The 15,091-nt window shown below is 39.4% G+C and overlaps 1 protein-coding gene across 5 annotated transcripts in view; it reads left to right on the plus strand.

The window, feature by feature from the left end:
- Positions 1-1,723: 1,723 nt before the first annotated feature.
- Positions 1,724-15,091, plus strand: part of BBOX1 (gamma-butyrobetaine hydroxylase 1) — a 58,316-nt gene continuing 44,948 nt past the window's right edge. The window contains exons 1-4 of one of the 5 annotated variants that reach the window (XM_036325679.1): positions 1,724-2,088; positions 2,225-2,498; positions 11,582-11,838; positions 12,994-13,108. In XM_036325679.1, the coding sequence (XP_036181572.1) occupies positions 11,620-11,838; positions 12,994-13,108 (334 nt within the window). In that variant the 5' untranslated portion in view covers positions 1,724-2,088; positions 2,225-2,498; positions 11,582-11,619. The remainder of the gene's footprint in view (positions 2,089-2,224; positions 2,499-11,581; positions 11,839-12,993; positions 13,109-15,091) is intronic. The other 4 variants (XM_036325678.1, XM_036325681.1, XM_036325677.1 and 1 more) reach the window with 4 other exon arrangements.

Genomic DNA, 15,091 nt, shown 5'->3' on the forward strand with positions numbered 1-15,091 from the left:
TGTCTTTCATTCATCTGTGCTCCTGATAATGAGGGCATTGGTATATTTCTGTTTAAAATGAACACTGAGTTTCAACGTGTTTCTAATGTCTAATGCATTGGCTACAGTGAAGTTCAATTAGCTGACCTTAACATGGAATTAATTTTAAGAACAAACTTTTCTTAAATCTAAAAAAAAAGAAGAAGACAAAAAGAATGCCTAGGCAAAGTTTCAACCTTTCTTGCTCTGGTACCAATGCACCTTTGTCACCTTTTGTAGTTCATGAACCTCTATGGTCTCATTTTCTCCATCTGGATTTCAGAAAGGTGATAGTGCTTGTGACTTCCAGGATATTAGACTGAGAAGCCATATGTGAAAGCAAGCTAGAGACTAAATAGGGTTAGCACAGGGGAGAGAGAACCTTCAGGGAAATGCTCCTTTTTTTTTAAATCTTAAAGGGGCTTCTCACACTCAAGGTTAGGAGTTGTTTGTTTTGTTGTTTGTTTTCAATGTGGGGGGTAATTTTTGTTGTTGTTCATCTTCACTCAAGGATATTTTTCCATTGATTTTTAGAGAGAGTGAAAAGGAAGGGGGAGAGAGACAAGGAGAGAAAGAAACCTCGAAGTGAAAGGAACACATCTGATTGGTTGCCTCTGGCACACGCCCCGAACAGTGCTGGGGATTGAGCCTGTAACTGAGGTATATGCCCTTGGCCAGAATCGAACCCAGGACGCTTCAGTCAACTGGCCCACTCTCTATCCACTGGGCAAAACCCGCTAGGGCAATATGTGCAGGTTTTTAAACTTTAACTATTGACAGGTTTGTTTGTTGTTTGCTATTTTTGTTTTACTCCTCTTTTAGAAACCATGTACATGCAACACCCTTTTTTCAGCAACATTTTTAAAGCTTAAACAGAATTTACCAAATATATTCCAATAATTGTTACTAATCACCAGGTGTGAAATAAAAATAGTTGAATGTATTTTTATCATATCATCAGAAATTTTAGAATATAACTAACTGATTGCTACTGGCCGTAAACTCAGTTACCATGGGTTTCAATGGCTGGGGGTATTTACAAGAGCATTCCAGATTCACACACTGTCCTGCCCTGCATGGGAAACAAAACCTGCTGTTATTGTCACTGGGCACTGGGTGTCAGTAACTTGACCTGGATTTGGAGGAAGGAAGGAGAAGATGGAGGAGGCGACCGCAGGAAGGGACACAATTTAAATGTTGCTGTGAAAGGAGCTGTCAGGGCATCATTGAGGGAGGGGAGGAGGGGATGCTGCAGCCCTGGAAGGGGAGTTGTCCTGGGCAGCCAACCATGGAGGAGGCCATGGAGAGTTGGGCTTTCCCTATGTCTAGCTCTTTTGTTACTGAGTCTCCCAGCTGTGAATGCCCTTCAGGGAAGAAGCAACAAGTAGCAGGCTGATGCTGCTTCTGATGGTGGTGAGAGGAAGGCAGAGGGCTCAGGCCCCTCTTTCCTAGATATTTGTTGCCACCTGCAGACTTTCTTTTAATGAAATCTGGACCCTGTTAGGAGCTAGGACTTTAACCTTGTCCACCAGCCCTCCCCCTGCACTGAGCACTTCCCATCTGAATGCCCAGCAGCCAGGCTCTGGGTCCCTGGCCGTCTGCCCATCCTGGCCTTTCCCTTTTGTTGCCCTAAGGGCTGTGTGTTATGAGTCAAGTCACTGGGCAACCAGGTGCCTTCAGAAAAGTCCTCTCTGGCAGCTACTGTTCATTCCAGCCAAAGCAGCAGAGAAAGCAGGGCATAGGGCTCAGGGGGACCCATTCCCGCCTTATACCAGCCCTGGACAACTGATCAAGCTCCCATAGAATATTCACATTGAATATTCTATGGTGGCTGGGTAGATACCACCTCACCTCTTGCTCAGGTGAGAGCTGGTAGCTCCTCCCTGTTCAATGTGCATCTCAATGCCTTTTCTCCAAGCAAGTTTTGCAATAAAAGAGCTGTCACTGTGAACAGGTGGGACGGGAGTGACAGCTCCTTCACTTGCTGCTGTTGCTGCGGCTGGCGCTGGGACAGGAGACAAGACAGGTGAGACCTGCGCCTCCTTCTGTCAGGGAAGGTTCTGAACTAAGGTAATGCTTTTCATTAAAACCTGGGGCTTTGTGGTTTCAGGCACTTGCAATAGTGAAAGTATTCTTTTCTTTCTAACTGCTTTCCCTCTAGGCCATAAAAGCTCTTTTTTTTCTTTTCTTCTTTAAAATTTCCAAGCTCCTCTCAGGAGTTGCTACACCTTCTGATTGAGACATCGCTCCTCATTTGCAAACCTTAGTTGTGTCTGGGGGCAGGGCTGCGGTGGAGCTGCCAGGAGCAGAGAGAAAGGTTCCCAACTACTAGCCCTACATCAGACATCGGAAACTGGGGACAGATCAATCTGGGAGGTGACAGACACCAGGAGGCTCCCTCCTCAAAGGACATTTAAGAGACATTTTCTTTCGTTGGTATATTTTGCATGGTTTGGCGTCTAAAGCACATCTGAGAACAGGTATGATGGAGCTGAACTTTCCTTTCTTTGAGGAGTCTGTGGATTCAGGTCTATGTGTTGTGGTGGGGTGCGGGGGCGGGGGGGAGCATCCTATTGGAAATCCAGGTGCATGGATCTCATGGCCACGTAGGCTGCAATGAGGATGGTCCAACAGGCATTTGGAACAGGCTTGATTTTGGAATGCAGTGGATCTGATTACTTCTTGGCAGCTTCTCTTTCCTAATTATGTTTGGCTTAGTCTAGCAGTCAATTTACTTTGCAATCCCTAAGTTGATCCAGAAAGCATACAGAGGGGACAGAGAGAAGACTGTCTAAAAAGCAGACTGGGTGGTGGGGGAGTGGGGGAGGAGTGTTCTGGTTGGGAATGTTCCTCATTGAATAATTCACAACCCAACCCAAAGAAAGGTGACTGCATATTAAACCTTGGCCCTTTGTTAAGCCCAAAAAGCTAGATGTACCAAGCTTCTTTAGGAAGGATATAGTGCACCCTTTCAAGTGTTTTGCTCCCTAAATGTAGCTCAAGAGGAGATATGACAGGTATTTTGCATCAATTTCATTGGAATATAAAATTTCTCATAATGAATATATGTTCTGGTTCAGAGCTTTAGAAATTTTCTTAAGTCTAGCATCAATACTCTGCATTACATCAGTAAAGGGACGCCTTGATCATTGGCGTTCCAATCTGAATGTGGCAATTCCACCAGAGCAAAGCTAAAGTTTTCCCTTTTATGATTTAGGAACAAGTGAGTGCATACAATTTAAGACTTTAAAGAAAATAGCAAGCAGAATAGTGAACCTGGTCAAGATAATGAACTGGTTCTTCTGATGGCTTTATAGAATTTGTTATTCAGCTGAACATATATTCATAAATTATTAAGTAACTCAGCCACTTATTAAATCAACTTTAAAAAATAAAATAATATCTAAGTTGAAGGGCCTTATGCAGCAAGTATAATGATTAGGGCGTGTATATATTCCAATGATATTAAAGTTCAGACACTGCTAATAAAATCCGGTCAACCTCAACCTTACCAAGTGAAAGTTAATTGAGTTTTATGATTAAAAGTTGAAATATAAAGGAAGAGCAATATGTAATGTTTGGGAATGTGGCGGGGGTGGGGGGAGCATCCAATTATTTGGGAAACAACTTTTGGTCTTCTCCCTCCAAGGATGAAATGTAGCATGGTGAGGTCAACTAACAACCAATTGTATTGAGATTTTAGCTACTATTTTAACAGTACATTTTTGGTGAATTGAATTTATTGCCTGGAAAATTATTCAGCCATAGGTTCTCCATGATGTAGTACTAGGCAGTGGTCAAAAATTCCTATTTCCTCTGCTTTCAAGTCAGCTATTTCACCTATCCAAGCTCAAGATCATCTATAGCCCACTGGAATGGTTGAGGGTTGACCTATGACCTAGGAGGTCACTATTTGATTCCTGATCAGGGCATATGCCTGGATTGCAGGCTCAATCTCCAGTGTGAGACATGCAGGGGATAGCCGATCAATGATTCCTTCTCATCATTGATGTTTCTATCTTTCTCTCCCTCTCCCTTCCTCTCTGAAATCAGTAAAAACATGTTTTTAAAAGAGATTATATATAAAATGGAAGTGATAGTACTGATTTCATAGGAGTGTCAGGAAGATTAAATAAGGTTAACACATAGAAAGCACTATCAGAGTAGCCAGAACATAGTAAGTGCTGAATAAATGGTTTTATATATACAGCTTATACCCATACACCCCTACAGTATGCATGTTTCTTGCATTTTGATCATTTTCTGATCCTACCACCTACTAGTAGAAGCAAGAGGTCAAATACATGGGATCCTGCTAGTACAATAGCAGGTCTGCTGACTTACCTAAGGAAGAGAAGATGAATTTTAACTGACGTTTGGTAACATGAGTTCACTCTGTTCTTGTCTTCCAATAAAAAAAACAGTCAAGAAATAATTACTTTTTATTTGGGGTGATGAGTAATCTAGTAGATGAATCAGCCTCCTCAAGTATATATTATTAGTCTCCCTCAATTTTAATTTTATGTATAGTTACTATGAAGTTTCTACATCAACTTCCTGAGAATCCCATCTGAAACCTATGATTCAAATTAGTTGTAATTCACATTCAAAAAATGTTTGCACTTTCTTTTATTAGAATTAGAAAATACTCACTTTATTTGTGCACAATGGGCTGGCCAAGCTGTTTTGGGACACTCTCTTCCACTAACCAGCAGTGGGGGCTCAGACAAGTCACACCCAACATCCCTGAGCTTCCCTTTTCCTTGCACCAAACCCGGTGATATCCCAGGTTGTTTCTCTCTGGTTTGAGAGTTCTAGTTCTAAGTTTATTTTTTATTTCATTTCTAATGTCAACGCATAAAATAATTTTCAGAGCCACTTTCTTGACTTTCCAAAAAGTGCTGGAGAAACCAGCTTACAAAATGTGAATTCATCAAATTTTTAAAAAGATAAAAAAGAAAGACAGAAACCACACCCATTGCTGCAGTAAGATAATCTCTAAAACAAACTTGGTTGTGCCAAACAGGAGTTTCAAGCAAACTTCCATAACTCTGAAGGAAAAAAAATACGGTAAGGGAGTGGGGAGTGGAGAAATTTTTGCACACACACACATACACACACACACACCAAGAAATTAAAAGAACTCTATCTCATCAGATAGGAATCTCCACCAATCCAAGCTGATTCTCAGGCCAGGAAAAACTACTTCCTCCCCTCCAAAACTAATGTGATATTTCATAAATTAAATTATAATTGTGAAGTAGAAATATATATATATAGAGAGAGTTATCTAGTTTTTTCTATTTCCTTTTTTAAAAAATATATTTTATTGATTTTTTTACAGAGAGGAAAGGAGAGAGATAGAGAGATAGAAACATCAATCAGCTGCCTCCTGCACACCCCCTACTGGGGATGTGCCTGCAACCAAGGTACATACACTTAACTGGAATCGAAGCTGGGACCCTTCAGTCTGCAGGCTGATGCTCTATCCACTGAGCCAAACCAGTTAGGGTGCTTTTTTCTACTTCTTTCCTCCAGAGAAACACAATAGTTTATCAAATATGTAAATGTTCATGATGCTTCAAATGGGCTCGCTTTTAACAAGTCAAGTGGATGAAATCGAAAAATAGATTTTAAAATATTACACTCATATACAGCTTCTACATTTTTATAATTTGCTTTCAAATACTGATGATCCTTAACTTTTTTCTTTTTTAATGTTCATCACATTTGCCCCAACAAACCTTTACATAAGCCAAGGGACATTAAAGGGGGAAACTGTTTCCCGTTCGTTCCTCCGTGCTTTGGTTTGGATTGCCACGCACACCTGTCCTACAGCTGAGAAAGGGATTGTCAAGAGTAGAAATGACCCGCCAACTCCTTCATAGACACTCAAACAATTAACTTCAGCAACACCCATGTCTTTCCAGTTCTTCCACACTCTCATGTGCCTCAGGCAACCTCCCATCAGCCAAGTCCAGATGGTGCAACCTCTCTTGAAATACCCTCCTAAGGATATCTACTGGTCAAGTGGGTTGGGGGAAGAGTCTCAGGTTCCCCTAATATCTGGAAAAGTGCTTTTCTCTCTCCAGTTCAAACATGCTAGGTAGGAAGAGGAGAAAAAACAAAGGAGGAGGAAATAGAGAGACAGGAAGCTTGAAGCAGAAGTTTGGGTTATAATTAGTGTTGTTGGTGCAGATGTCTGTAGGTGTGATCACTTCAGCAATAATGAGGACATGGGCACAGAGCCATCTTTAAGTACAGGAACAACGTTTACTGTGGTGAAAAATGCACCCTTCAAACAATGTATCCATTAAGAATCAATGTATCTGATTTTAAGTTTTATAAAAATCCTTCCCAACCAAAACATTTTCAAACCCATTAATGACTACAGTACTGAAAATTAGTTGAATTTAGACTATAGATCAGCATACATGGAACTTGGATGATAAAAAAAAATAAATGAGCAAGATTTTTCTTAATAGTCTTACTCCCTTGAAGAGCTTAAGATGGCTTTTGTTATTATCTATATGCTAATATCTCTTAACCTCTTTTTTTGCTGCTTATTTGGGTAATTGCAGTAGATTTCTCATTGGGTTGTAGTGAAGATCCCATGAGTTAATATACATGAAGCACTTAGAACAGTGAGTGGCAGGAAAAGGCATTCATTCAATAAAGTAAACTTCTACTGCTACTATTATTGTAACCTTAATATCAATATAATTAAAACAAATATTCTTATTTTAGAACCAAACGAGTTGCCCATAAGCAGTTACCACTATTCTTTAAAACTCACAAAAAAAAAAATCAAAAAAAACTTCTAGATATTCTTTACTCTTCCTACATAGAAAGTACTAGTTTTCATGTTTTCCTGTAGTAGAAATATTTCATCTATGGTATCTTGTAAACCATTTTTGAAAAACATGTATAGACTGAAAAGGTGCAGAATCTAGATATCACATCTTATGAAAAATTGCCTTAAAAATTGAGTGGATTTAGAGAAGAGAGAGGATGAAGGGGGCATGATTATAGTCTACAAAAACTGAACTAACAGGCCAGGACCAATTTGTAAATGTATTTTTTAATATTTTATTTTTCAGTTACAGTTCACATTCAAAACTGTTTTGTATTCATTTCAATTGTGACGCATAGTGGTTAGACAATCAGATGTTTTGCAGAGTAGTCCCCCCAATATTTTAAATACCCACCTGGCACTATACACAGTTATTACGATATTATTGACTGTATCCCCTACGCTGTACTTCACACCTCCCTTGGCTATTTTGTTCAATGTACCTTAAAAATTAAATGGTCTCCGGGTAAAGAAAGTGTGCTTTGAAGCTACAAAGGTTTTTCCGCATGTGTTGATATTTTAAGATATGTTTTTGCCTTTGGTTCTTGGCAAGTAATTTTAGCAAGTGATTAATCCATCAGTTTACAAATAGGTTAAGTACCAAAAAGAATACCCAGATAAACAAAATAGGATACATGTAAATAATTTTTCTTGTTTCTATTTGGCCTCTGGGCTCTCCATCATGCCTGTAGATATTTATTTGCCGGAAAGCCAGAATCTACCTTCTCTGTCTGTTTTCCACTCACCAAAAAGGATAGCCTTGTACTAGAAGAAATCTTGGTATAACCACATGCCTGGTAACACATCCGCGTTTTCACATGGCTGTCCGTGTGAACAATTGCATTTTGCATTGCATTTCTTGATCATCGTTAATAGATTATTGTAATTGTTCTTTTTAAGCAAGCTCACCAAAGAATCGTTTTCTTATAGAATAGAAAACAGCCATTCTCTTTCATAAAACGGTTTTTAGTAAAAGGGCCAAAGAGAAATTAATGAGGACAAACACTGAGGGACACTTTCAAATGAACTTTGCAATGTGGTTCACACCTCTCCTCCCAGCTTTTCCTCTACACATCCACTCCCAGCATTCTCATTTATTCTTAACCTCGTCACTACTAAAACTCCAAACAACTTCTCTAATTCTAGTGTTTTTACCTGCCTCCAATACACTGTACTCAGTATCATCTCCCTTGTCAATCTCCTGCCTGCAAGAAATATTTTAAATGTTCCATTTATAACAGAATAGAGGCCAAACTTCTGTGTGCCTAGTGCTTCTTGATCTGGTAACAACATACCTTTTAATTTTTTTTAACCTGTATTGTCTCTCATAGCCTTTGGCTCCAGCTAAACCAAATATTTTCTGTTGTTCAAACTCAGAAAATCTTAATTCCTTGGCTCATTTTGCCCCCTCTCCTTGGAATGACCTTTCACAATTTTTTCTGCATGTGATCCAACCTATCTATATCCAGAAAAGCTGGCAGATGGAGGTTTATATCCGTAAGGAGTTTATTATTTTTCTTGTGCAAAAACAAGTCCAGACATGACTATCCAGTAGTGGGCATATGATTTCACAGAACCATGGGGAGCCCAGGCTACTTTTAGATTTTAATCTTCTGCTTCTTGCCTCATGTTTGCAAAATGACTGCTCCATTGCCAACACCACATCAATATTCCAGGCATGAAGAAGGGGAAACATCATGTGGCAGCTAAGTCTGCTTATTTTTAAATTGTTCTAAATTCAGCAACTTTCAGATATATTTCATTGACCAGTATCATATCACACACTAACCTTGGCTACAAAGAGAAGATGTAAAATATAGCAAATTACTAGTCACATGCTTGTGCTAAAGAATGAAGGAGGAAAAGCCCTAGCCAGTTTGGCTCAGTGGATAGAGCATCGATCTGCAGACTGTAGGGTCCCAGGTTCAATTCCAGTCAAGGGCATGTATCTTGACTGCAGGCTCCTCTCTAGCCCTAGCTCTGGTCAAGGTTTGTGCAGGAGGCAACCAATGGATGTGTTTCTCTCACATCAATATTTCTGTCTGTCTTTCCCTCTCTCTTCCACTCTCTAAAAAAAATCAATGGAAAAATATCCTCAGGTGAGGATTTAAAAAAAAAAAAGAATGAGGGAGAAATAAAATAAGATGGAATGAGCATGCATTCAGTAACATTGATCACAAAGTCTTTACAGCTTACTCAAATTGCCATTTTCTCCAAGGTGGTGTCCTGGAGCCTCTCAGACAACTATGAATGCCATTTCTGCCCAGACTTATTTTTTATTGACTTTCATAATTATCTTGCTTTTCCCTGCGGTCTAGAACTTCATGGTGATCTTTGTACCCACTACTGCAGCAGGCACAAAGATACTTAGTATATATTTGAATAGGTTTAACCTGATATCTGAGGAGGAAAAAGAGGGCCGTTTTCTGTAGTTAAGCGTGGTTCTATTCCACTTTAGTGAAAGCATGACTTAGGTAACTTGACCAAGGACAGGCAACCCTTTGCCAGATATTGCCTACAGCCTATTTTTCTACAGCCCATGAGGTAAGGATAGCTTTTATATTCTTACAATGTTTGGAAAAATAAAACAAGAATAGGCAACAGGTACTGTATGTAGCCTACAAGCCCTGAAATATGTACTATCTGTCCTTTTACAAAAATTATTGCCAACCCCTGACTTAGATAAAATTTACTACACTTTCCCACTTTGTCCATGTGTACCATGTGTGATTTAATGGCCTGGTTACACTATGCCAGACTGACTGGAACCATCACTGTCCTTGGAAACCATTCTTATGAGAAAACCTGCCAGCTGCCCCTTCTATCAGGAAAACTAAATTCCCTACTCATTCTGCAGAGAAACTGACATTGGGACTTCCTGAGGGCCTCTTTTTCAATCTGAGATAAATACCCAGGTTTGAACTAAATTAGATTTTTTATGATTTTTTAGGTAACAGCGCTCTCCTGTTGCTATATAAATTATTAAGAGAAAATAGATGGGAGTTCCCACGTGGGAATAAGCATGAGTCCCAATGAATTGTATTTTCCTTTTCATCATTAGATAACTTTAGAGGGATTATCTAAATGAAAAAAAGAGGCCTTTTTTTTGTCTTGGCCCTCCTTCATAACCTGACTACATTATCCAAGCTAATGAAGTATATGTAAAACAATCACCTAAACGCTGTTTTATTTTAATGTTGTGGGAAGTATTTTTTAAGTTCTTTTAATGATGTATCAAGTTTTCCTATATATAAGTTTAAGAAAGATGGAGAGCTATTTAGTCTTGCTTGTCACTGAACCCTCCATTGACAATTGCTGTGCCTGGTACATAGAAGATACTAGTTAAGCAATCACTCTGCGTGTGTGTGTGCCTCCCCTTCATCCCAAGACAATGAAGCTTTGTTTCTATTGTCACATGCCACCTTCTATTAATGATGACCTAATTATAGCATGAAAGAAATTAAGAAGTTCTACTTCTTCAGTATAAATTCTATTTCTTCCATCTAAGTTTAGCTTCCTGGAGAATGACATATGAAGAAAGTGAGATTTAGAACATTGATATAATTTCTGAAGGTCAAATTTATAGCCATGATTGGAGTCAGAAGCAACACTGAGGTGCTCAGTCCACAGCACTACACAGGTCCTCAGGTTTGGGTAGTGCTGGGTGCAAAGTAAGCCTGCTCTCTCACTTGACTCCCTTTCCCGCCAATACTGCATCTTCTCAAATTTGGTGGCTTTCTTCATGAAAAGAAGCAATGCATTCCCAAGGAAAGCCATGAACATGCTCATGAAAGTGTTAGAGTAAACTAACCAAAATCTCAAGGTGCACTCTCCTCAAACAGAAAATCTTCAGCGAACAAACCAAACACATTCTTTGCAGAGCCCAGGAACTTTTATATCACTTTGAGAAAATATACTATATAAGTTAAAGAAAATAAATGATAGAATAGAAATAGTACAATGTATTGGATTACAGTACCTCTTCAAGTATAATTTAAAATTGCATTAATAGTCTCCTTATTGGAACAAGCTTACTAATTTTGTGTCACAGAAACATTTTTTTTTCAAAAGGCATGTGCAGCCCTGGCCTGTGTGGCTCAGTTGGTTGGACATCCTCCCAGGCAACAAAGGGTTGCCAGTTCAATTCCCAGTCAGGGCACATGGGCAGGTTGTGGACTCCATCCCCGATAGGAGGCATACAGGAGGCAGTCGATAGATGTTGTGCTCTCACAATGATATTTCTTTCCCTTCCTCTCTCTCCAAAAATCAATAAACTATTCTTTTCTTTAAATGGCATGTACAATTAGGCATCCATTAAAATAGTACAGGTATGATTGTTGTGCTTTCAATCTACGGAGCATTTTTTTTCTCTCTTACAAAAATTCCAGAGCTTTTATACAGACAGAACTTAAAGGTGCCCATGTCAGTGGTTCTGAATTTATTCTTTAAAATGACTGTGAGAAAAACAAGGAATTCTTTGGATCCTGACTCAGCATATTTATCTTATTGACTTTTAGTCAATATGTTTCTATTTACAACATACGAAATACTCTCACCAGGACAAAGGTCCCAGCGCTGCTAAGTCAAACCGCAAACTCTGGCAGGTGAGCAAATAGCCGAAGCCAGGGTCTACTCGAATGGTTTACACTCTTAGAGGTCAAGTTCAGACCCAATCTGCCTGAGATGCCTTGTAACACTGATTTGCATTAGCAGGTAGCTGACGAGATCTACCTGCAAGGACCAGAAACATGCACTGCGCCATCCAGAAGGCAGAAGTGCTGGATGGGGCTCATCTGATGCAGATTCTCTGGCAGGATGGTACGGAGTCCTTCTACCCTGCCGTGTGGCTGCGGGACAACTGCCAGTGCCCCAGCTGCTACCTGGATTCTGCAAAAGCACGGAAATTTCTCGTGGAATCTCTTGATGTGAACATTGGTATTAAAGACTTGTCTTTTGACAGAAAAAGGGTAATTATCTCTAAATTACCATTTCTCCCTTCCTTCCCAAGATAAATAAAGGGGTGGATGTCCAATAATGTAAATAATGAATTATTATTGGATCATACATGTCATCAGGCTTGGGTAGTGCTGGGTGCAAAGTAAGTCTGCTCAGTAACTGAAAGATTCTGTTATTATTCCTACTATTTTTATTACTGTGACTATTGTTCATAAAATCTAATGTTGCTCATTATTCCTTTAGTGACTGACAGCCTTAAAGACGCAAACAAACTATTTCTATAATAAAAAGAATGCTCCTGGGCCTTGGTCTACTCATCTGTGAACTAGGGGTACTAACAGAATTTGTTCAGAGAGATAATGTGAGGATTCAATGAGATAATATGGGTAAAATGTTTCTCCTAGTGCCTAGCATTATAGTAAGCACTCAAAATTAGTGAGTAGCTGTGCAAGGATTATTCTAGAATTCCCAAAAGCATAGCTCTCAAAACCACAAACTAGATGTGGCCACCATCCTATGTTTCTCTCTTCCAAATACTAGGATAATTACCAGAGAAGCAAAGGTGACCAGCAAGGTCACCCTCCTCACACCCTTGTCTTCATCTCCACTGGAGCACTTTACTCCCAGGGTTCTCTGCATGCTAGTTGTGTGACCATAGAAATAGTATTTACTCCTACATCCCCCACCTGAAATAATGTCAATGATAGTAATGCCTTCTCCCTAGAGTTGCATGAGGACTAATGAGTTATGTCTGTAGTGCTCATTATACAGTATGCACTCAATGTGGTGTTATTTTGTGCTATTATTATTATCTGCCTGGTCACATCATTACTATTTCTGATACTCTAACTTCAAGTCATGGCAAAAAGTTTGGAAATCACAGGTTTAGAGAATACAGAACAAGAATGTCAGGTCTAGCCAGGTTTTATTGCTTGTGTGATATTTAAGGGGCCTCAGAACTCAGATAGATCCCAGTGGCTTTCAGTGATCTTGTTTTTCAAAAGCTTATTCTATGCCTGTGCGTACATATGCAAAAAGGGCGGGGGGGGGGGGGAATTGATTCCCTGATTATCTTAAATGACATCCAGAAACAGGGCAATAGTGGAGAACTAAGTATACAGAAGCATAATATACATATAGGTGATATTTGCTTTCTGTGTTATAAGGTTCTTATCACATGGCCAAGCGAACATTACAGTGAATTTGAAGCTGATTGGCTGAAGAAGAGATGCTTTTCACAGCAGGCCAGAGAAAAACTCCAAAGAGAATTGTTTTTCCCAGGTAACCTTGTCATGGTCTTCAATGTCGTTTAAAACTCGTATGGGAAGAAATTTGCTCAGAATCAAATTCAAACCCCTGTGCTTTTGTTAAAATGTTATGGTAATTTATGTGGAATGGCTAATGATTTACCAACACAGGTCATTTGGATAGTGATGAAAAGAAATATAGATCCATTCTAGACATTCTCAAGAGACAGGAAGGAAAGAAACACAGCAAACTTGTATCCTTGTCATATGCTGTGAAACCTGGCACAGCAGACATTCTGAAAGTGTCCGCTGCATAGTGGCAGAACAAACCAGAGTTGCCCTTCTTAATAATTTGACCCAAGGCCAGAATAACACCAAATCAATAACGCAGGAATTCCTAACCTGGTATCCACAGATAAAATTGTGTGATCCATGAACCCCATGCTGTGTTTATATGAGTGTCTTTGTGTGTGTTTGTATGCATGTGTGTAAGTGTGCACAGCACATTTGCTTGGGGAAAATTTATATGGGTCTCTAGGGAACCTGTGACCACATAAATGTTCAGGAAATCTGCATTAATGAATGCTATGGAGAAAAAAAGACTTCATTCTTGAGCAGAGAGACAAGATAAAATAAATATTAATATAGGTATTTTTAAAGTATGACTCTTAGGAGATACACAATAATTACAGCTCAAGAAGAGGCACTAAAGAGAAGTGGGAAGTGTTAATAATTCACACTCTGTGTATTTTGAAAATTTGTATCAAAGATTATGTGGGACAAAGGCAAATTCTAGAAACATGATGATTATGTATTTTCTAGAATCTCAACTTCTACAAACACACTAACAATCTTTTCCACTGTTAACCGGAAATATTGGACCTCTGCCTCTTTGACCAGGCTCCTTGAATTTTGTAACACCTCTCTGGGAATTCTGGGTCATATCCCAAGATCAAAAGATAGTACCTTACTCCTTTCAATTCTGAAAATCTCAGATGTGTGCAGTAACTCTCCGTGCTTTTAAATGCTAGGCTTACTAGTATAACAGTTTGGTAATGGGTAAGGAAATGTTACTAATTAATCAACTTCAACCACACAGCTTGACCTTGTCCTGTGGTTATCAACAGGGTATGACTGTTCCTTCCACTTCAAGCATAGGCCAGTCTTGCAAAGAACTAGGTCCCTAGCCCTAGCCGGTTTGGTTCAGTTAGATAGAGCATTGTTCTGCAGACTGAAGGGTCCTGGGTTTGATTCTGGTCAAGGGCACATGCCTCAATTGTGGGCTCAATCCCCAGTGGAGAGGGAGGGTGCAGGAGGTAGCCGATCAATGATTTTTTTCTCATCATTGATGTTTCTATCTCTCTTTCCCTCTCACTTCCTCTCTGAAATCAATAAAAATAAATAAAGGAACTAGTTACTTCTAGTCCAGCAGTTCTCAACCTGTGGGTCGTGACCCATTTGGGGGTTGAACGACCCTTTCACAGGGGTCACCTAAATACATCCTGCATATCAGATATTTACATTACAATTCATTACAGTAGCAAAATTACAGTTATGAAGTAACAACGAAAATAATTTTATGGTTGGGAGTCACCACAACATGAGGAACTGTATTAAAGGGTCGCAGCATTAGGAAGGTTGAGAAGCACTACTCTAGTCCCTTAGCCTCACCATTCTGACAACTGACACAATTTTGTTCCAGTGCTTTCTGTCTAAACCACCAGGAATCATTTTCCTCTTTCTCAAGCCCAGCCAGCTGGCGGGATCCATATGAGTACCCAGGGAAATATGTTTTTCTTGCCTTCCCCAGTGAGTGCATTGCTAGTTACTTCACAGACTCTCCAGTTACATAACCGAGTAGCAATTGGGTCAAATAGCAGAATCACAAATGTATTATTATTTTCTTTAAATTTCTTCTGGCACTCAAAATACTTTTCTTTAACCCTGCCCTAATTTTGTAATCCTGTTGGATTTTACTTTCATTTCCTTCAGGCTCTTCTTTTAATTATTTCAGGGA

This window comes from Myotis myotis, unplaced genomic scaffold, assembly GCF_014108235.1.
Source record: "Myotis myotis isolate mMyoMyo1 unplaced genomic scaffold, mMyoMyo1.p scaffold_m19_p_10, whole genome shotgun sequence".
Lineage (NCBI taxonomy): Eukaryota > Metazoa > Chordata > Mammalia > Chiroptera > Vespertilionidae > Myotis > Myotis myotis.